Here is a 23730-nt window from a genome sequence, read left to right as displayed (position 1 = left end):
ACTGTCCGGCGTCGTACATCGGGGAAAACAAATATGTAAAAGAAAGGATCAGGCAACACGAGAACGACGTCAGAACATTCAGTCGTATTCCCAGTGCCGTCACTGAACACTCTGAAGACGCCGACCACAAAATTGCTTTCCAGGAAACTGGAATCCTTCAGAGAAGAATTCGCGGAATAGACTACCACTGGAGTCATGGCACATTCAGAGCACAGGGTGTAACATAAACGGCATGAAGGGCAACCTACCCTCGGTGTGTGTCCATGGCCTTGGCGACATCACGAAAAGAAGAAAAGGACGGACAGCCAGGTAGACTCCCGCTCGGTTCACCAACACAAAAACGTTAGCGCGACCCTGTAACCTCCCCCACCCTCCGCCTCCCATCAAGGGCACTCTCGCGGGCCAAGCTCCCCAGCACCGGTCATCCCAGCCCCTCAGCACAACTGCAGCCGTCAACCGTCCCTTTCTTGTTTCCCCCCACCTTCCCGTCTGTGAAGTGTCTCGCCACCTTCCATGCTCCCCCTTCCTTTCTTTACAAAAGACCCTTTAACAGCTGCACTCCGCCACCCCTCGAAGAACAGCCCCCCGATGAAGGAGCCTAGTGGGCTGCGAAACGTCGGGCTAATAAAATTCAGTTATTTGGTTGGAGTCAGTCTGAAAGCCCTAATCAATTTCACAACCCGACAGCCAATTCTGTCGAAACGTTTAGCTCCAGGGGATAAACTGCAACAAATGACTGGGGACCTTAACCGAGAGAGTTTAAGAAAACGGTTGAAGATTATTACGCAGAAGACACAGGTATTCTTCACTAGCTTGACAAGAGAACAGGACTTCAGGATCGTTAGCGAGCCTCTGGAACTTGTGCAGGAGCATGTTTATCTAGCTCAATTGCTAACAGGGGACCCTAATTATGGAAAGGCGGATTCACAGAATAATAAGTAAGCAAGGAGTGAGTACGCAAGGCATTACTAAATCCTGGATGGGTGCTTACCGCACGCTTTGAAAAAAGAAAACTGTCAAATTATTGTGTACGACCGGTGCTCACATATGGGGCAGAAATTTCGACGTTAACTAAGAATCTCGCGAACAAGTTAAGGACCATGCAAAGTGTGATGGGACGAAAAATATCGGAACTTTGCCCTGAAGACGAAGTAAAAAAATTAAATTATGCAGTTTTACCTGCCAAAAGCACGATCTGATTATGAAGCACGCCGTAGTGGGGGACTCTGGAAATTTGGACCACCTGGGTTTCTTTAACGTGCATCTAAATCAAACTACACAAGTTTTTTAGCATTTCGCACCCAACCAACTGCGGCCGCCGTGGCCGGTATTCGGTCCCAAGACCTCGTGCTTAGCAGCCCAACACTGTAGCTACTAAGCAGCCACAGCTGGTACAAAAGGTGAAGCACCGATTGTGATAGCAAATTAGTAGAGCACAGGAAATAAGACCACAATAGAACCTCCTTATAATGAGAAAGAATATAACCAAATGATTCATACAATGGAGATAATAAGATTCCTCTTCAAACTTCCATAGACTTCCATCTATTTAAAACCTCGTTTCAACGACGGGAAGTTGTCTTGCTAATATACATAACTAACTAGATTCGTTTCCGAAACCAAAAGTACCTCAGCGTTGCGCGCCAAGCACCTCGCTTTTCGAGGCGTTCGGCACTCGTTCGCCGCAGCAGTTCAAAACTCCCGCTTAACCGCGTCGAATGCCCGGTCTAGGTCCTTCCAACCGCAACGAATAAGCAATAGGTATGACAACACTACAATAACTCGACAATAGGTATGAGGGCTGTTCAGCACGTGGCTTATGTCGACGCCGCCGAATGCTCGACCGACACGGGCATGACACTTGCTGTGGTCGCTGGCTCGAATGTGGACACCACAATAACCAGCTCCTTACGCCGCATTCATCATGAAGAAGGCGAAGACACTTCTATGCCTCTCACCTATGTATCGACTACTGCACGAAGCATCGTTAGGTTCCGAGACGGTCCTACGTAACTACACAAGAGGACTCATCTCGTCCCAAGCGCACCACATCCTCATCGGCACACACCGCTCCTGTCGCCGCAACGTCCAGATGAACTGGGCCGCGAGCCATGCAGCTCTTACCGGAAAGGAAGCCGCACCCGATGACGCCCGAACAAGCTTCAACTGGGCGCGTCCCCCCTCTTGCGGCCAGCCGTTTTCCGGACTTCTCACCATCCGCAAGCCCCTGATAACGAGGCCGTAGCCTCCTGGCATAAACACGCGCGCGGTTGAATTATCATCCATGGCGAGATCCTCACGTACTACCGTAAACCCCATCTCAAGTGCGCCCCCCCCCCCCCCCCCCCGACAAGTCCTTCAGTAAGCACGGCCCGACGACGTGACGGCTCCTACAGAGGTCCAGGTTTTCTGCACCACTTCATTACCATCACATCTACATCGATGGCATCAGACACCGTAGCCCAAGTCATGCTACGCACCACGAGCAGATCTGGACCACATTTTCTGGGCGTGCCCTGCAGCACCACACACCATCAAACACAGTACCAATCCTACATTCAGAATCACCAAGCCCGAGCAGCGCGAGGCCATGGTGCTCATTGAATGCCCGGAGGACCAACTATTGGTAGCCCGGCAGCGCGACGACGCAGCCAGGAATAAAGATATGGTGGCCGCCTGAGGATCGGGGGCTCCGCTAGGACTAGTCTCCCGGCGCCCCGCCTCCCTTGACCGCAGTAAAGACTTTCAATAAACTTTTTCTCTTTCTCTCCCCGACGCGCGGAGCTGCGCTCAAGTGGCAGAAGCAGCGGCTTACTATCGTACTTCCGACCTATCGTACAACTGACCTCTCTTCTTTAGGCGTTCGTGGCTGTGCAAGCCACCTCAAGCTGCGCGGCTACGCGCGGCTGAGTGAGTGATTAGTGCATTCACTTCTACTGCGCGCGCGCCTGCTCGGCGTGCCGAGCAACTGGCGGTGGCCTTCGTTATCTCCCCGGCGCAGTCTGGAGCCACGCCCAAGCCTGCACGAGCCGCGCCATGCTATGCGCCGTGGGGAGAAAAATAGTGCATTTATTTTTCCCTCCTCCGCCGTTATATTTATTACTGCGAATACGGCAATTATGTCTGTGTGTCTGTCAATTATAGACAGGCGAAATAACGGATATACCGAAGTATTTTCGGCTGTCACTGAAACTTCGTCATAAACAGGTTTGTGTGTAGTAGCTTTATCGACCGTATAAATGCCTAAACATTGGCTTACTAACTAAATTACGAAGCTTGGTGTCACGCGCAGAGAGGCAAACATATCCGCATCTCACTCGTCGAGCGCGGACGCTTGTTGCCAAAACGCTGTGGGGAGCAAGAACGGCAGCATCAGCGAGCGAATTGACCTTCGTGCTGCCTCTCGCTTCAACGCGAACTAAGCGGCGAGAACACAGCGCAGACGAAGCTATCAGCCCTCGGTGCACCTAGACACTGTACTCATCGCAGATCATTTTCAAGACAGGGGCCGCGTGGCTGACGCTGTGCGCTTCGCATATCACTTTTAAGATAGACCCCGGGCAGCTGGGCTCACTGACGCCATACGCAGCCATATACGCAGCCGTCGGTGTAGAACGGCTCCCAAGCCTCTCCCCCCCGATGCCTTGTGCGCCTCCCTTACGCGCGAGAGATCCAGCCACCATACTCGAGTCAGCCTCATACGCTTTCACGCGCACTTACAGCACGGCCACGGTGTTCTCGCACACTCGTACTTTATACAGAACGCCACACCGACGGCGCCGGCGGAAATGTGCCTGGAGTGTTTGTATAACTATTGCAACGAAATGTTAAGCATAACGTTAAGAGATCGGAAAAGCGCAGAGGGGACCAGAAAGCAAACACGGATATTGTTGATTTTAGCGAACATTGAGAAAAATAAATGAGTTGGGCAGGCCATGTAATGCGTAGGGTAGATAACCAGTGGACTATGAGAGTTACAAAATGTATGCTTAGAAAAGGGGAATGCCGTCGAGCACAGCAGAAATTTGGGTTGGGTGATGAAATAAGGAAATTTAATGGCGTAACGGAATCAGCTAGTGCAAGACAAGGGTAATTGGAGATCGCTGGGAAAGGCCTTCGTACTGCAGTGGACATTAATATAGGCTGATAATGATGATGACAATTAGTTCGTAAACTTCGCCGTCTGTTGACTAGTTCAGTTTCTTTAAAACATGTGGAGAAGACGAAGCACCACTCTTTATAAAATCCGTTGTCCTTGCGAAAAGTTCAAATTGTCAACGGTTACGCACGAAGACACTTAATGTTTAAGTATGCGAAGTACATGTGTGGAACAGTCTCCCACTACACCAACATCTACACGAATGAGATGGTTGGACGACGCCCATGGTGATATTACTTGGCATAAAAACCAAAATAACTTAGGGAATGTGATTTGTTGCTACATTGCTCAAATATTAATCGCATTACCTCGACAATCATCACGAGATGAGGTGTGCCGTATTTTTCCTTCCGCCAGGGTGCAGTTTCTTCGGCAGGAAACAATGTACGGCTTGCACAAATAGTGACTTGCTTTTTGGAGTCAGAGTTTTGCAGAAGAATTACCGCGCTGACTCCAAGCCCATAGCACCAATGTGTAGTATAGTATAGGTGGTTGGATCAGAGTGACGCACACAGGTCCTGACGTGCGACAATTGTTAAGATCTCCGAATGCGGCTTCACACTTGCCTGACCAGGCAAGAAGCTTACCTGAGGTGAGAAGCTTGGGAACACGAGTGGCTATGGTAACCAAGTTACGGAAAAACCGACAAAGTTAAGACAGTAATGGAAAAAAAGCTATTTGAGAATGGTAGATTCGAAAAATTGAAGCACAGCAACACCTTTGTCAGGACCCAGCCTACTGCCATTTTTACTGCGGAGCTGGCCGAGCATTTCAACGGTTTTTCTGGAAAATTAGCACTTCGTAATATTAAACTAGTGACCAGCGTTACAATGGAAGCTGGGAACCTCGTCTAAATGCTCAAGGTGTGCAGAAAAAACTTGGACGACGCTTAATCTTGCCCATTGAGAGTGGAGCGCGATAGCATTCAAAGATCCCTGACTGCTTCTCACGCTTTCTGGCAAGTGCAGCTTATGTAACGGTAATGTTCACTGAAAAGCGCTGGCGGCGAACGTTATTTATTCATAAGAACCGTACAGGCCCTATGGCAGGGCATAAAGCAAGGGGGGCATTTCAAACGGTAAAGGCATAAAAGGTACAAATTTCCAACAGAAACAGTGCTATAAAAAGATTGCCGTATTATGATATATTCAAGGCATAGGGAATACAAAGCAAAATCTGCAGGCACAAGAGCACTTGTTCCCATTAACAGAGAAAAATGAATAGTGTTAATGGAAAGAATGTATAACACTGCAAAAATGCGCGATAATTTACACTATACTGGGGATTCATGAACTGTATTAAATGGGTAAAGGGTGAGTAACTGATAGCGGAACGGGTCGGGGCTAGAAATGGAGGTTATGTTATCAGGGAGGCCATTCCTGAGACAAATGGCACGAAGTAGTGCGGAGGAATTAAATGCTTTTGTTTTACCGTATATGTGCATGAAACTGAACTGATTATGTAATCGGGGTCAAAAACAGTGGGGTACTTATAGTTGTAACCGGGTTCGTTTACTAGTGTAAATATATTTGTGGAATAAACACAGAAGATCAATGTTGCGGCGGCTGTCTAATGGCGGCAGTTGAAGGTCTCGTTTAATTTGTGTAATGCTTGATCGGGCTGCTCTGTTTATTTTTTTGGAAAGCATACTTAGCGCCAGCGAACAAGGACAGAAGGCAGACGACACTACAATGCGCTAACTTCAACAACTTGATTTTCAGGAAGCCCCACGCTATTTATTCCTTGCACAGTGGCGCCACCTCATCCAAATATTGACCATACAAAAAAGCCGTCTCCTTATCTAACAAGTGAACGAAGGGGCACTAACACACGCGTCACTATTCCGACAGATAGCCTGAGGCTCAATAATTTCTCGCACATGTTTATCTTTATGCTTCGGAAGGACCAGGCAGTATCCATACACCGGCGCACAGCCGCATTCCTGACAGTGAGTTGACAGATGACCGTATTGCTTATTTCTTACGTTTAGACTATGTTCTCGTAACCGGTCTTTAGGACACCTTCCTGTCTGTTCAATGTATTTTTACCCACAGAACAGCGGGAGCTCATAAACAACAGCGTCTACCAACCCACTGGTGCTTTACAATGTCCTACGGTACGGGTCCGTTAATCGACACATTTTCGCAAGTTTTTCTAGCGCTGACAAGACCACATTTGTGTCCACCCGGCCAGCCATGTTCTGAAGACCATGTGCCGTTCGATGCAGGTAGGGCACTACCGCTACCTTCCGTCTGCGTTCCGTCCGTTGGTTTGAAACGTGCCGAGTTGTGCTGTCGGATCCGCACCTTTTGAGCAGCCCCTCTGCGACCGAAACCTGCACTGACTCCGGAAAAACTGCTGCTGATAAGCTTCCCGACCGGCTCTCGTATTGATACTCGTATTGATATTATGGTGGCAAAATTTTTTTAATGCATTTCCAAAGCACAAGTTGGCAACGCTCCTCTTGACGAGCTTCGAGCGGGCGGACCGATACAACAGTTGCTTATTAGCTCTACGTTTATACTCTTAACAAGTGTGCCGTTCCATGAACTCGAGCTGAATATCTAAGAAACGCAGCACGTTATCTGTCGGCTCTGCAAGCGTGAGAGTAACTGGACTAAGGCCTGCAGAAAAAACACTTCGTAAAGCCTGTCTACTGTAGAACGTGCGTCTGGTTCGATAAGGACTAGATTGTCATGAACGTACCTGACAACCTTAACCACACTGTGCTACGACAAGGTAAGCTACAGGTTTTTGTTATGGTGAGCTACAAAAATCTCGCGTAGTATAGGCGCAAAACGTGAACCAATGCAGACTCCCTGCTTTTGAATGAATATTTCATCATTCCATGCTGCATACGTCGAGTGAAGGTAGCAACTAAGCATATCTCAAAAGCCCTAAACGTATAAACTGCCTGAATGTTGAAATGAAACGACACCGTACTCGTCTATGCACTCTTCTACGCTTGTTATTAGTTTCTTTTGAGGCGAGGAGTAGTACAAGTCCTTTATGTCAAAGGAGAAAGCTGATAAGCTTTTGTGAGAACTTTCTTTCAGGAGATCCACGATTTCTGCAGAGCTTCTAAGAAAAAATGTGTCGTCAATATTAACAATTCTGAGTTTTTCTTGCACAAAAAGAGCAAGCTTCGTTTTTGCCATCACCCGGTTTCTGAAACTATTACCCTTAATGGGCAATCGGGCTTGTGCGTCTTCGCACTAAACATGATTCGAAGGTAACCAGACTTCGCGCTGTCAATTTTGCGAATCAATTGGATAAGTGTCTGCCTTCTTGCAAAGACGCTTTGTTTCTAGCTTGATCTTTCTAATAGATACATTACGACACTGGTCGAATACAGAGGCAGTCGCAGTGCAGGCTTTCCTATTTTCCGAGTTTCGGGTGGACACAAAAATGGTCTTTTCAGTGCCAGAAAAACTAGCGAAAATATGTCGATTAACGGACCCGTACTGTAAGCCAGCTGTCAGATGCGCTACGAATCATCGCAAGAAACCAGTGGGTTCCATAGAAGCTGTTGTTTATAAACTCCCGCTGTCCTGTGGAAACAAATGCATCGGACAGACAGGAAGGTGTCTTAATGACCAGTTACGAGAACATCGTCTAAACATAAGAAATAAGCAACACGGTCATCTGTCAACTCACTGTCAGTAATGCAGCTGTGCTGGTGTATGGATCCTGCCAGATTCTTGCGAAGCACGAAGACAAAGATGTGCGAGAGTTTATTGAGGCTCAGGCTATCTGTCGGAATAGTGATGCGTGTGTTAGTGCCTCTTCGGTTGACTTGTTAGATAACGAGACGGCTTTTTCGGATGGTCAAGATTTGGATGAGTTGACGCCATTGTGCATGGGTTAAATAAGTTGGCGTTTCCTGAAAATCAAGTTGTGGAACTTAGCGCATTGCGGTGTAGTCTCTCTTCTGTCCTTGTTCGTTGGCACTAAATATGCTTTCCAAATCAGTTTACCAACATGCAAAAACAAATGACAATAGCTGCCCCTCTTTTTCGGACAGACACTAGTTTGTTGATCTGGAAGAATATATATGTCCTGATGATATCATCCCTTACGTGACATAGCGGTGGCTACAAATGAACACGTGTTCCTTCTGCAACGCCGGAAATGCTCCTGGTCGTTATTGCGCATCAAGAGAAAGGAAACGCGCCGCTCCGAACGGCTAAGTTCAAGGGGACAGCTTGTCTTAATACGTCTAACGATCCTTGACAACAAGCTAATTGACATCTTGACAATGAGAGGAATAATTATAGATAGTTACTTTTATTTGAACAATTAACTCTGAGGGACGAAACATTACTGACGGTTGCTCCAGCAGACTTTAAAAAACATGCACTTGCCCGTTTTCAAGTAGACTGATACATGTTGATTTTCTTGAGGAAAATTTGGTGCATGATTGCTGGGAAAACCTGTATATGGCGTTTTTCAGCTTTAATAGGAGAATATGTCTGGGACAAGAAAAAAAAAATATTACAGCTGGAGTAAATTTAGGTGTGACATAATTTAGCTGACACAAAAGTAAATTGCGTGCGAACGTGGAGTATGCAACTGTCACAAGGCTACGCGGTAAGGCACCGTAGTTACAGGAGTATCCAATATCACTAAATGTCTGCATCTAGTGGTTGATCCCAAACACAGTGGCGCTTGAACTCGCGGGACCAAGCTATAAAATATACCATTGTTGAATGCTTAAGTCACACTTGTCGTGCTCGCCAGATTCCTTCGTGACGAGACAAAGAAAGCTTTGCATGTAGGTTTCACTAGGTTTTTGAACAAATGCGGTAAATATGTCAGAAAAGTGGTGCGCGATGTTCTGGAACTGCTTTGTAAATTATTGTTAGCAAATAAAAGTGCTAATGTGAGATTGCACCACTCTTCAATATTAGTGCTGCTGTATGTGGGTTACTGCTTGAGTGGTAGAGGCTCCTTGTGCCTTCTGTAAGTGTACTTATACGTAATTTATGACATGTTATTTTTCAATGCAGCATTTACTGCGAGATCAAAATATGTGTTTCATGTCGTCTGGCGGCTACGCTGTCATGAAAGGCCGCTTCAAGACAGAGAACCCCCAAATTAACGGGTAAGCGAATGTCAGCAATATGTGAAAGGAGTCTTATTCAGAGTGTCAACGGGATATGTGCAGAAAGCGCGACCTTAACCGAGTTACCTGCTCTGCTCTAGTTGCTATACCACGCTGTATTTTGTCCGCTGTGTAACGTCGCGTTTAAATTCCTTTATTGATCATATGAAGACAACTACTTTGAGTATGAAATAAAGGTGGGGCCCCATAATTCTCGTAGGAGTTGTGAAGAGTGTGCATATATATATATATATATATATATATATATATATATATATATATATATATATATAGTATGCATAAACAGGGTATAACGCTGTGTTATATGCTGTTATATAAACACTAGAGCGCGTGAGAAAACAGAACAGCGTGTGATTACAAATAGCGTACATTATCATTGAGGAAGTGACGCGAGCATAAAAGAGCGATGGCTAGTTTTCTAGCTGATAAATGGCTTTTGAACTGTTAGATCCGTTGGCAGCTTATTCCAGAACTGCGGTGCGGCATGCGAGAATGTATTGTTCTATAATCTGTGTGGGATTTAGGAACGGTTAGCGTTTTCCAGGTGACTGATCGTAAAAGGTATGTGGTATTTAGATAATTATTTTTTACAGGACTACATCGTGTAACTTTGTGCATGATTTCGTAAAGAAAAACGATAATGTGGTAATCACTGCAATGTTTCGCGGGTAGTATATTCAGTAATGGGTCCGCGAATGTGATTGGGTCCAATCTTTTTAGGAAGAGAATAGCTCGAAGCGCTTATTTAGGGCTGCAATAACTGGCAATAAAGTAGTGGGGTACGTGAGTCCGCATATGGTAATAGCTTACGTAATATGCCAGTTTATAAAACTGACATAAAGAAGACAGAGCGTGTTGGAAGGAAAAATGTAACGTAGTTTATACAGTATTGCGTTTTTCTTGTAGACCGTTTGTGTAGAGTCCTGGATATGCTTATGTAATTTTAGTTGACTGTCGTGGTGGACGCCTAAAAATTTCGTCTATTTAGCGCTTTGTAAAGGAGTGTTGTTGAAGTTTAATGATTTATAGTTTATTAGTCGGATGGTTCTTGCAGCGAAAACTCTATAGTTACGTTTCCTTGTATTTCCCGGAAGAGAGATTGAAGCCAGTCAGGTAGTTTTAGCAGGACATCATTGCCTTTTTTGTAAGGATCTGTGTCCGTAGCAGCTGTCAGAAAAATATTGGTATCGTCTGCGTATAAAATGCAGTCTTATGAGAGGCAGTCGTGTAAATTGTTGATGTATGCTAGAAACAGAAAAGTACCTACTATGAAGCCCTGTGGAATTCTGGTGTTACTTATCCTTCGGCATGACGACATATTGGTAACCACTACGTGCTGCTTCCGGTTTTTCAAATATGTGCTAATCAGGCTTAAGGGTGCGTCGCGAATGCCATACTTTTCACGTTTTTTTGAGTAATATGTCGTGATTCACAAGATCAAAAGCCATGGTTGTCCATCAAATTGCTTATGGTTAATAATTTTCTTTCTAAGTTTATTTTGTTTTTTTCAACAATGTTAACGCTCTCTCAGTAGACCTTTTATATATCCATATTAGGCTTTAGTATAAACATTTTGCGCTGTGAAAAGTTATCTAGTCCGGCTAGCAGTAGTTTTCATGAGAACCTGAAGAAATGGGGACAATGCGAATATTGGTCGGTAATTGGACATATTCATCTTATTCCCTTTCTTAAACACTGGCCCAAACTTGGAATTTTTTACACCTTCCTGAACGACACTGAAATGAACATTTCATTAATGACATGTGAAATGGGCTTGCATGTAATAACCGAACAGTGTTTTAGTAGTGATACAGATACCAAGTCTAGTCTGGTTGATGCATTATCTCTTAAACGGACGATTAAGTTGTTGACTTCATGAGGGTCAATAGGCTTAAGAGAGAACTAGAAGGGTTACTTGTTACTGTATGTGACCGTAATGTACGCGAGTTATTTACAATTAAATGATTGGTCATTCTAATAAAGTAGCGGGTGAAGCTTTCAACAATAATCGAAGGTTCGCTAACTATCGTGTCATTTCCCAAGATTCCACATATATCGTTGCAGTTGCACGTGTATAGGGCAGCATTTATCACTTTCCATGTAGCTTTGGACTCACCACGTGGTTTAATTTTAGCTTGAAATTAATTTCGCTTAGAAACAGTGACTAGGCTTTCAAGTTTTTTCTTGTATTTCCTATACTTGTTTTCTAAAGTGACGTTGTGCTGTTTTTGCTTTATTTTTCTATACATGTTATCTTTGTGATGTATTCATTTTAGAATACCGGCTATTAGCCATGGTTTTCGCTTTGCGTTTCTCCTGAATACCATTGAAACACATTCACCTAGTTTTTTACATCTACTAAATGTCGCGATTAACTGTTCATATTTGTTGTCAGTTGTGTCTGCCGAATATACAGAGTGCCAAATTTTTCATAAGGGCGCCAAAAAAAGGTGTTATATTTGTTTGTTATACGCCTTTGCTGAGTGTATAACTGGCTGCTGGATGTGATGGTTGCAAAATAGGAAGATGATCAGTAATGTCAGATTGTAATGTTTCACTTGCGAATTCGTGTCCCATATGTTTGTGCTTATGTGATTAGATGTGCTCTGTCTTAAGTTAGTAATGCTTGTTGGTAATGTGGTAATTGTTCTTTTCCTTAGCTTGTTATCAGGTCTGTATAGTGATACATTTTGGTTCGATTAATGTCAAAGTTAATATCACCCATAGGACAGAGCATTGCATTTCTTTACGCAGCGTGGAAAGTCGTTTAGGAGGTAGGAGGAACACAATTTCCTCAAAGTGACTTTACCAATTCGCCGAACTAATCCGTCACATTGAAATGTTTCTGGCGGGACAAATTTTTTACAAAATGCAGAAGCAATTAAAGGTGGTTTTAGTGGTCGTTGCAAATGATCGAAGCTGCATAGAACAATACGCGAAAAGTATCTCTTGGACTAGCTTATATCTAAAATACAGGAATTATACGATTACCGTATGGGTCGCAGAAAAATAGCGCTTCCATGGTGACATAATCAGTTGCGCTTTGCTTAGACGCCAACAGCATGCCGTGTGTCGAAAGAGCGAAGATCAGAGAGTGTCTGCCATTTTATTGTGCGAAGAATGATTGCGCGCGTAACGCTTTTTTCAATATGGCGATCTTTTTTAACTGTTGCCACTCCAAATAATAACGTTGATGCAAGTTTCTCATTGCAATGTTGCAATTTTCGCAGCATAGCAATCGGCATTGGTAAGGGGCACCAGCATATGTATAAGACATACGCCTACGGCAACAGCGAGCCTGCTACTTTCATGATATATGTAAATGATTTAAACACCACAGTCTCTGATAATAGGACGACACAAACAATCACCACCAAAATGCCAGGTGATGAATTCGTGTATCTCGCGTTCATCAATATGGAAGTAGAAGACATGGAGATCGTAAGTAACGAGCACTAAATTTGTATGCTATGGGAGTGGCGTTTTCTGCATGAAGTGCGTACTACTATTGTTCTTGCTTCACTCATTCCCGCCAAGGTGCTATTTTTGTATGTTGTTTTCAGTGCATGAAACAAAAAAAAAATGATTGAATTTTGTGAAGGTACTACGTAAGTGTTAGCCAGCTAATGGTTGGTTCGAAAACGACTCACCTACTATAAATAAAGAAGCAAATACGGCCGTTGGGAAGGACATTAAAATAGACCGGCCAACTCTACCAATTTGTGTGCAGAATTTGGATCGTTTCGCTCAATTAGCGATTTTACGAGTGCTACGTGAAGCTTTAGCAAAAATTACGCCAAAACTTATGTCGCGATCACCGTCAATGGTAGTGAGATTAGCATTTCCGAAATGCAGTGACACACAGTATTTGTGAAGAGATGTTTACTAAACCTCTGTATTGGTCATTTTTTACGCCTACTTTGGTTCAAATATGTGCGACCTACTTCAGTATCGTTCGACTTTGCTATGGCACTCGGTTGCCAGGGTCACCTAACAGCATTACGGCAAGACGATGACTTTATGACATGGCCGCAGTTACAACGATGTAGTAACACGGACAATCACCACCTTAACTCCACAGAGGACGCGGCGAAAGGCCTACAGACAACATGCCTAAACCGACAATACTGTTTTTGCAGATCTTGTGGATTTTCGGCGCGTCAACATCGACAAGCAGCACCGATGCTTTGTTTCCCTTCGTTGATCAGGGCATAGGTGCCGTGCGCATACGTAGGTGGATCGCCTTTCAATTGGAGCGACGTCATCGGTAGATCAGCTACAAAAGGACGAACGAAACGGAGGAGTCTTGAGAGGGCATGGCGAAAGGCCTACAGACAACATGCCTAATTCGGCAATACTGTTTTTCCAGATGTTGCCGTGAATTTTTGGCGCGTCAACATCGATAAGCAATGCCGATGCGTTGTTTCCCATCGTGGATCAGGGCATAGGTGCCATGAGCACAACGAGGGTGCTTCGCTTTTCAACTGGAGTGACGTCATCGGTGGAACAGCTACAAAAAGATGAACCAGACGGAGGCATCTTAAGAGGGCACGGCGAAAGGCCTATAGACAACGTGCCTAAACCGGCAGCACTGCTTTTGCAGATCTTGCCATGGATTTTTGGATCTTCAACATTGATAAGCAGTACCGATGCGTTGCTTCCCTTCGTGGATCAGGGCGTAGGTGCCGTGCGCACAACGTGGGTGGTTCGCCTTTCAACTGGAGTGACGTCATCTGTGGATCAGCTACAAAAGGATGAACGAAACGGAGGCATCTTCAGGGGTTACGGCGAAAGGCCTACAGACAACGTGCCTAAACCGGCAGTACTGTTTTTGCAGATCTTGCCGTGGATTTTCGGAGCTTCAACATCGATAAGCAGTACCCATGCGTTGCTTCCCTTGGTGGGTCAGGGCATAGATGCCGGGCGCACAACGTCGGTGGATGGCCTTTCAACTGGAGTCATGCCATCGGTGTGTCAGCTACAAAAGGACGAACCAAATCGAGGCATCTTCAGAGGGCACGGCGAAAGGCCTATAGACAACATGCCTAAACCGGCAATCGTGTTTCTGCAGGTTCGTTGTTATTACAAAACTGCATGCTTACGAACTGGTAATAGATTTTTGCTAGTATTGCTGTGGCCGGCTACTTTTATTGCTTGTGTGACTGATTGTTGGTCTGCGGTGTTGATGCTATTGAAGTCAGGTGATGTCGAGGAAAATCCCGGGCCAACTACTGCGCTGATGCTAGAGAAAATCTTAAAAAACCAGACTGCATCAGATGCTAAGATAGATGCTATGAGGCAAGAGATTTCAGACCTGACCGTTAAAAACGACAAGCTTGCAGGATAGTTAGATGTTATTGAAGGAATGAACAAACGTATCAGTAGTCTGGAACATCTTGTTCGTCGGCAGGCAGATAAATTGACTCAGTACGAGAACAAGAGTAGGCGCAATAATTTGTTAGTTTTTGGCCTTCCTGAAGTGCCTTGCGAGTCCGTATCGGACTTGGCAAAGGCCGTTTTTGATAAACTTTTTAACGGTACTCTGGGTGTCAAGGTAAAGTCGGTTCATCGAATACACGGATTGGGTAGGCAAAAGGCAAGCAGCGCCAGATCTTTAATCAAGACGTTTTTGATTATCGCGAAAAGAAAATTGTATTAAAGAACGCTAGAAAACTGAAGGGTGGTTCTATTCGAATTAGCCATGATTATGCTAAAGAAAAAGTCATGCGCAGAAAGGTGTTGTGGAAAAGTAGTGAAACTGAAAGAGCACACGGAGCGGAAGTGAAGCTGATATATGATAAGCTTAAGGTAAACGATGATTGAAATTAATGGAATGACGAAAGGAACATCCGCTGTCCATGTAAAAGAAGTCAAGGTAAGGCAAAAGGCAATGATGATCCCGACAGTTCTGCCTTACGCAGTTCATCATCAGTTGATGCGGCAGTCAGAATGATTGGGAAGTGAGGGGAACCGTCGGAATCGTAGCTCACACTGCACTAAACGGAAGGAGCGTAGTTAACAAAGTAACGGAACTTGAATATTTATTACTTTCATATAGCCCGCATGTTGTGGTGTTAACAGAGACATGAGTAAACAATGCTGCTGAAAACAGTTGCACTGTTCCTACGGGTCACAAGATCTTCAGATGGGATCGGGATTGCCCAGGTGGTGGTGTTGCACTGCTGATCTAAAGCACAATAATCGCAACAAAAATAGGTTGCACCTTATTTGAAACAGTTTGGTGTAAGGTCACTTATTCCAATACAGCGTACCTTATTGGAGCCATGTACAGACCGCCTTATACTCCAACGGAATTTTTGGAAGACTTGAACATGTTTTTGTTTTCCCATGTAAATGAAAATACAAGACTAATAATGGCCGGCGATTTCAACTTACCTCGTATCAACTGGGAAAATTTTTACAGCGGGCATGTAGAGACTGCAAGTGCCGACTTGTTACTTCAAGCAATGCTTTCTCATAACCTGAGACAAATTGTAAAACATCATACAAGGTTTACTCTTAAGTCGCAGTCATTGTTGGAGTTGGTTTTCATCTCTAGTAAAGTGTATGAATGTGATACATCAGTAGAATGTGGTATATGTGAACAGAAACTGATCTGTGTGAATGTGATCTGTAGCAACTGTGTAAGAACGAAATCATATATGTATACTTATGTTAAACATTATTGCTATGCAGACGACACATGTATGCTTGATTATTTAGAAATATCACTTGATGATCGTAAAAGTGCGTTAGAAACAGAATCTATTGAAGAACTGTGGAGGCGTTTTAAGGAAACAGTACAGCACGGTATAGATCATTTTATACCCACATGGGCAAAAAGAATAAAACCACCCAATCCATGGATAAATAGAAACATTATTCATTTGAAACGCAAGATAAAGAGACTGCGCAAAGGGAAAGCTATGATAGGAGAAGTTTCAGCAGCTAAAAGAAACCTAAAAACAGAACTGAGCCAGTGTAAAGAAAATTTCTTTGACAGTACGCTTGCTAACTTTCAAAGATTGCCCAAGAAAAAGTTAGGGTTTTTTTTCCAGGATAATGGTGAAAGTATTGAACAGATATCAGAAGGAATGGAAATCATAGAAGAAGAGAAGGAAATTTGTGATAAGTTCAATGGTTATTTTCACTCAGTCTTCGTCAAAAGCCAAGATGCCACTGAAGAATATTAGTTGCCTTCTTTGTTTCCATGCTTAATGGAAGAACTCTGCAGTACACAAGAAGGAATACTTAACCAGTTATTGATGTTAGACACAAAAATATCTGCCGGGCCTGATGGCATACCAACTGCATTTTTACGATGATATGCAGAATGGTTATCTTATTACCTTACTATCATGTTTCAAAAATCCTTGAAGTGTTGCTTGTTACCCCAAGATTGGCGCGATGCAATAGTCACTGCAATATTGAAGAGTGGTAATCGATTGTTAGTAGATAACTATAGACCTGTATATGTGACATCTGCGTGCTGTAAACTGATTGAACACGTAGTAGCAAAACATAACCGACAGTTTCTCGAAAAAACAGATTTCCAATGTCCTTTCCAGCATGGCTTCAGATCCGGTCTTTCTGCCGTTACGCAACTAATTGAAACAATTCACGATTTTCGTATTTCTCTCAATGCAGATCAGCAAATTGATGTTATATGTATCGATTTCGCAAAGCTTTTCCATAAAGTCACCCATCATAAACTGCTATTTAAACTTCACAGTGTAGAAATCGATACGCAATAGCTTGATTGGATTGGTGCATATCTGTCACATCGTCAACAAGCGGTTAAAGTGAAAAAAAACACTGCGTTGAGTAAATTGTAGGTATATTCAGGAGTACTGCAGGACTCTGTATTAAAGCCTCTCTTGTTCCTGTTATATCTTAAAGACATTGCTTCAGTTATCGAATTACATTTCAAAATAAAGCTTTTTGCGGATGATTGTTTAATTTACTATCCAGTTGCATGCAGAGATGACCAGCTTAAAATTAACCACTGTCTTCAATTATTAGGTACGTGGTGCAGAAAAGGGGGGATGGAAATCAATTATAAGAAATCCACATACACATAACAAAAAATAAATCTCCGCTTTCGTTCGAATAAAACATTGAAGAAAGAATTTTGAGCAACGTCACCAGCTTCAAGTACTTGGGCATAACTATTACCGACAAAATAAACTGGACTCGTCATGTAGAAAATGTCTGTTTATAAGCATATCAAACATTATGCTTCTTGAAGAAAAAAAATGCCGGAAGCGACGAGAGACGTGAAATTATTGGCATATAGAACTTATATCCGTCCGATCTTAGAATATGCTAGTACAGTTTGGAGTCCGCATCAAAAGGTTCTTAAGAATAAATTGTACCGTAATCAGCGTCTCTCTCTAAGTTTTATATGCTCGAAATATAGGCGCACAGACCCGGTTATTGCTATGTTAAGCGTATGTGATTTGGAATCATTAGCGTAATGGGTGCACTGAAGAGTTCCGAGGGTAACGTCTCTTCGTAACCGAGGAGGCAGGTGACGCAGAGGAGGAACAGCTGGTTGCCCGAACGGCTCACACTCGTGCCAAGCACTGGCGATCCGGCTGGCCCACTGGTTGCACAGCAGGCATGGAAGAGACGATCTGACTGGCCTTGTTCTTGTGCTCTCCTTCTTCATTACAATTAACCCCGGTGCAAAAGTGGAGCCATCCTGGCGATTCACGACGTGGAGACGAGCGGGTCGTCGAATTGTTTCAGGCGGTGCACGTGAACAACATCCCGTCCACGGCGGCACTTGTCGGATGTCGATGTAAGCGGCTCTATGACATAGTTGACCGGAGAGGTGCGTTCGACGATGCGGTATGGTCCACCATGCTGCGAGAGAAGTTTTGTCGAAAGTCCAGGCGTGGTAGAAGGCACGGACGACAAGACAATGGTGCCGGGAGCGAAGTTCGGATTCGTAGCGTCGCCATCACGATTGGCTTTTTGTTGTTGTTGGTCAGCGGAGGTGAACTTTCGGGCTAATTGACGGCATTCCTCGGCGTATCGGGCGACGGCTGAAACGGGAGCACATTCTGACGCGTCTGGTGTATAAGGCAAAATCGTATCGATGGTATGGGAAGGATCACGACCGTAGAGAAGAAAGTATGGAGAAAATCCTGTGGTACTTTGTGTAGCCGTATTATATGCGTACGTGAGAAATGGGAGGATGATGTCCCAGTTTGTATGCTCCGATGAAACGTACATGGCGAGCATATCACCAAGGGTGCGATTGAAACGCTCTTTAAGTCCGTTAGTTTGAGGATGGTACGCCGTGATGATCCGGTGAACTATGCGGCATTGAGCAAGCAGAGTTTCAACAACCTGCGACAGAAACACACGGCCTCTATCACTCAGCAGCTCCCGAGGTGTGCCATGACGAAGAATGAAACGATGGAGCAGAAAGGATGCAACGTCCCTGGCGGTCGCTGCAGGTAGAGCAGCGGTTTCGGCATAGCGTGTAAGGTGATCAACTGCGACAATAATCCATCGTTTTCCAGCGGGTGTTAGTGGTAGCGGCCCGTACAGGTCAATTCCCACACGGGCGAAGGCACGAGCAGGGCACGGAAGCGGCTGTAATAAACCGTGGGCCGGATGAGGCGGAGATTTCCGGCGTTGGCATTGCGGGCACGAGCGGACAAACTTTTGGACAAAAGTAAACATTCCTCGCCAGTAGTAACGTTGCCGCAGGCACTCACACGTCTTCAAAACGCCTGCGTGTGCACATTGTGGGTCAGTATGGAAAGCCGCGCACATGTCGGAAGGCAAAGTCCTAGGGATAACCAGGAGCCATTTGCGACCATCGGGCTGGTAGTTGCGTCGATACAAGAGGTTATCCCGGACAGCAAAACGGACAGCCTGGCGACGCAGGGAGCGGGAGATGCAGGCGAGCCAGGAAGGAGATCCAAAAGAGAGGTCACCCAAGGATCCTTGCGCTGTTCTGATGTGAAGGTATCGATGTCGACCGAGGATACCGCCTTAATGGTGGAGAGGGAGGCCGTGTCAGCTGGCAGCGGAGAGCGGGACAGAGCGTCAGCGTCAGTGTGCTTGCAACCTGAGCGGTATATGACGTGTATGTCGTATTCCTGAATGCGCAGAGCCCAGCGGGCACGATTGCCAGGCATTCTTTTTCTGTGACGCTGTAATTACGTTCCGCTTTGGTCAGCGCACTCGTGGCGTAAGCAACGACGTAGTCGGAGTAGCCAGACTTGCGCTGCGCAAGGACAGCGCCAAGGCCAATACCACTGGCATCGGTATGCACTTCAGTTGGGGCGGTAGGGTCGTAGTGTCGCAGTATAGGCGGAGTCGTCAGGAGGCGGCGTAAGGTCACGAACGCGGTGTCGCATGCAGGAGATCAGGAGGCTAGGTCGTTGGCGCCATTTCAGAGTTGTGTCAGAGGTGATATTATCGAGGCAAAATTGCGAACAAAGTGTCTGAAGTAAGAACAGAGGCCGATGAAGGCGCAGAGTTCTTTGAGTGTCTTAGGTTTCGGAAATTCTGCCACGGCGCGAAGTTTTGATGGGTCGAGGCAAATGCCGTCTTGTGATACGACGTGACCTAGAATCATGAGCTTGCGCGCGGCGAACTGGCACTTCTTCAGGTTCAGTCGCAGGCCTGCGTTGGTCAAGGACGTCAACACTTGCCTAAGGCGAAGAGGATGCGTGCTGAAATCAGGGGCGAACACAATGATGTCGTCGAGATAGCACAAACACGTGCTCCATCTTAGGCCGCGCAAGATATTGTCCATCATTCGTTAAAAGGTAGCAGGCGCATTGCGTAGGCCAAATGGCATCACATTAAATTTGTATAAACCGTCTGGAGTAATGAATGCAGTTTTAGGGCGATCAACTGCTGACATCCGCCCCTGCCAGTAGCCCGAGCATAAATCCAACGAAGAGAAGAATTTAGCGCCTTGCAAGCTGTCCAGAGCGTCGTCAATGCGCGGGAGAGGGTAGACGTCTTTGCGCGTTATCTTATTGAGACGGAGATAATCGACGCAGAACCGAATGGAACCATCTTTTTTTGTGACGAGAACCACCGGTGATGCCCACGGGCTATTGGAAGGTCGAATGACGCCGCGCTGAAGCATGTCGTCCACGTGCTCACTGATCACCTGACGCTCCTGGGCGGATACGCGGTACGGGCGCAGCCGCAATGGTGCGTTGGAGCCACTGTCGATGTGGTGGCTGACGGTTGACGAGCGACCCAGAATAGGCGGAGCGACATCAAAAGAAGAGCGGAACTGGGCAAGCAGGTGAAGAAGCTGGGAGCGCTGCTCGGAAGTAAGGTCATCGGCAATGAAAGGTGTGAATAAGTCAGGTGATGGCGGAGCAGAAGTGGAAAGTGCACAGAAGTCAGTGAGCTCTGCATACGAAGCATCCGGCACGTCGGTTATAAACATGTCATCAAGAGGCTGAACATGGCCAAGTGCTTCGCCGCGAAGAGCCATCAGGGCTGTAGGAAGCGGATTGGAGACAACGACAGCGCTGAAACCGACTGAAATGTCAAGCGCGGCGAAAGGCAAGGGAACGTCTTTGCGGGTCATGAAGAGTTCTGAAGGAGGGAAGAGGACAGCGCCTTCAGTGACAGCGCCACAGAAGACGTGAACAACGGCAGACGAGTACGGCGGTATGGCGATGTCTTCTCGAGGAATTAGCTTAGCGGGAAGAGAAGCGGCGCCGACGAGGGGCACGTCACACAGAGGCGATAATTTGACTTCAGCACGTGCACAATTGATGACGGCGTTATTTCGCGAAAGAAAGTCCCGCCCAAGTATCACGTCGTGAGAACAGGACTGCAGAACCACAATCTCCACAATATAGAGAACGCCCTGAATAACAACTCTAGCTGTGCATGCTGCTGAAGGCTGAACTGGCTGGGCGCTTGCTGTGCGAAGAGAAAACCCAGAAAGTGGCGTCGTAACGTTTCGTAAAGCGCGAGAGAGGCGTTGATTTAGTATCAAGTAGCGCAACGGTAGGGACGCCGTCAACAGTAAGATCGGCAACGTTCGAAGACGACAATGGAGGACTTGTACGGATCGATGGCGACGCAGTTCTTGCCTCGTGAACTGCGGCGCTTAGTTTTCCTCTTGCGTGGGTGAAGGGCGCCTACGCATGGGGGACAACGAGCGGCGACGCGGTGAAGGTGGACGACGTGTAAGGACCGGGCGCTCGGCTGGTGGCCTGTTCGACTGCCGACTAAAATAAGTGCCGTGGAAAGGCTGCACGTTGGCGTAGGGAGGCGACTGCACAAACTCATCAGAGTGCAGCATGTGGCGGCAGCAGAGTCGTGCAGCATGGCCGGGAATACCGCAGGCATAACATATGGGCCTGTTGTCTTGCGTGCGCCAAGGATTAGTAAAGGCAGGAGCAGGTCGATGAACGGGACTATGAACGGGTGGTGACGGCCGAGGATGTAGCGCAACGAGTGGTTGACGAGGGGGCTGCGCGGCGACGGATGCGTAAGTGGCGCGGCGGCAGGGTACTGCTGATGCTGCATTGGTAGAGCCTCAGCAACTTGGTCTTCAATAACCCGCCGGAGCGTAGGAGCGGGCTGTGTAGGAGGCTGTTGCGGCAGCGGCTGCTGTAGCTCAGCGAAGGGTAGCAGGGAAAGCTGACGTGTAACTTCCTCCCACACGAAAGCTTGGATTTGTGTGAGCAAGGAGGAGCGATCAGAGAAGGCTATCATGGAAGAGAGGGCCTCGTCAGCCACTGAGAGGCGCCTAGTCAACTCGCGCTGCCTTCTTAACTCGTCGTAGCTTTGGCACAAGTTTATGAGCTCTGCTACGGTGCACGGGCTCTTGGCGATCAACAATTGGAAAATGTCATCGGCGATGCCCTTCAAAATGTGCTTCAGTTCGTCATTTTCGGGCATAGACGCATCCACACGTTTGCATAGGTCGAGAACCTCTTCAATATAACAGGTGAATGTTTCACCGGGTTGTTGCGCTTGCTCTCGTAGCCGCTGCTCGGCGCGCAACTTGTGGACGGCAGGGCGACCGAAAACTGCAGCGAAACTGGTCTTGAATGTGGACCAGGACTGAAAGTCGGCTTCTTCAATTTTAAACCACAGGTGAGCCACTCCCGCAAGGTCGAATATGACGGCATTTAACTGTGCGGTATCATTCCATCGATTGTGCAAGCTCACCCGTTCGTACGTAGCCAACCAGTCATTGACGTCCTGTTCATCCGTACCGCTGAAAACCGCTGGATGGCGTTGCGCGACAGCGCCAGAGCAGGCAACGGGGGGTGGCGGCGACGTCGGCTGGGGAGAGTCAGGCATGACGGGAGGCAGAGTCCGAGACCGGAGTTCCAGGGTGTAGATGTTCTTTAGTACCGCGCACCTTGCACGAATTGTAATGGGTGCACTGAATAGTTCCGAGGGTAACGTCTCTTCGTAACCGAGGAGGCAGGTTGTTGTGTCGGCAGCGGCAGGCAAGCGGGGGCCCGCGACCAGCGAACGCGCGGCGAGCGCCGACGCAGAGAGGGAGACGCGCAGCAAACTGCTCCTGATGAAAACCGGACAAGGACTGAGCCAGCTCGCAGCCGTTTATTACTAAAAAGGACTTCACACGCCAGATGACACCTCCTCATTGGTCCAAGCTCGTCACATGACAGAAGGGGGGTGCGCCATCTAGCTGGACAACTACGAAACATAAATGTATGATAACACGGAGATCTGGCAGGGGGAGGGTTAACCGACGCTGACGCTGCGTCGGTTAACTGCCTTGCTGCTTCCTGCTCCTCGTCTGCAAAGTACTTTCGTTGTCCCTCACGCCCGAGAGCGCTGACGAGCGCGGACGCTCGTCGCGCGTCCGTCCAGTCGCCACCGCCGGCCGCTTCGAGGTGGGCCTGAAAAATTTTTTTCCATCGATACCATGGAATTAACGGTGGCCCGGGCAATTCAAGAAAAACAGGAGGGTTCGCCGTAAAAGAAGCCATGCCCGGTAGCGTGCAGGAGACAGTGCAGGAGACAAGCCGGAGGTCGCAGCAGGAATGGGGCAAGGAAAAACATAGGTGTCGAGAAGGCCTAGGGTCGGAAGCCTCGCGACGCCAAGTGCGTCGGCGGCGTTTGCTTGCCGTGAAGACACAGGAAGGGACGCTTCACTTACGAAGCTCATTGGTTTCCCGGGGCTTCGGTCGGAACCGCTGCGGGAGCCCCATCCTCGTCGCCATAAGATGTTGTGTCGGCAGCGGCAGGCAAGTGGGGGCCCGCGACCAGCGAACGCGCGGCGAGCGCCGACGCAGAGAGGGAGACGCGGAGCAAACTGCTCCTGATGAAAACCGGACAAGGTCTGAGCCGGCTCGCGGCCGTTTATTACTAAAAAGGACTTCACACGCCAGATGACACCTCCTGATTGGTCCAAGCTCGTCACATGACAGAAGGGGGTTGCGCCATCTAGCTAGACTACTAC

The 23730-nt window shown here is 46.8% G+C and overlaps 1 protein-coding gene across 5 annotated transcripts in view; it reads left to right on the top strand.

Moving 5' to 3' along the window:
• LOC129383544 (uncharacterized) overlaps window positions 1-23730 on the top strand; it is a 220587-nt gene that overhangs the window by 152336 nt on the left and 44521 nt on the right. For 2 of the 5 annotated variants that reach the window (XR_008611424.2, XM_055068133.2), the window contains 2 exons: window positions 9169-9263; window positions 12515-12725. The exons of 2 other annotated variants lie outside the window; for them this stretch is intronic. Coding sequence is in view for 2 of the 3 variants with exons in the window: in XM_055068133.2 (XP_054924108.1) it covers window positions 9169-9263; window positions 12515-12725 (306 nt within the window). In the remaining variant the exon portion in view is untranslated. The remainder of the gene's footprint in view (window positions 1-9168; window positions 9264-12514; window positions 12726-23730) is intronic. One more of the 5 variants, XM_055068136.2, reaches the window with a different exon arrangement.

This window comes from Dermacentor andersoni, chromosome 8, assembly GCF_023375885.2.
Source record: "Dermacentor andersoni chromosome 8, qqDerAnde1_hic_scaffold, whole genome shotgun sequence".
Lineage (NCBI taxonomy): Eukaryota > Metazoa > Arthropoda > Arachnida > Ixodida > Ixodidae > Dermacentor > Dermacentor andersoni.
Note: the sequence above shows the minus strand (reverse complement) of the source record. Positions and strands in the feature narration are given on the sequence as shown.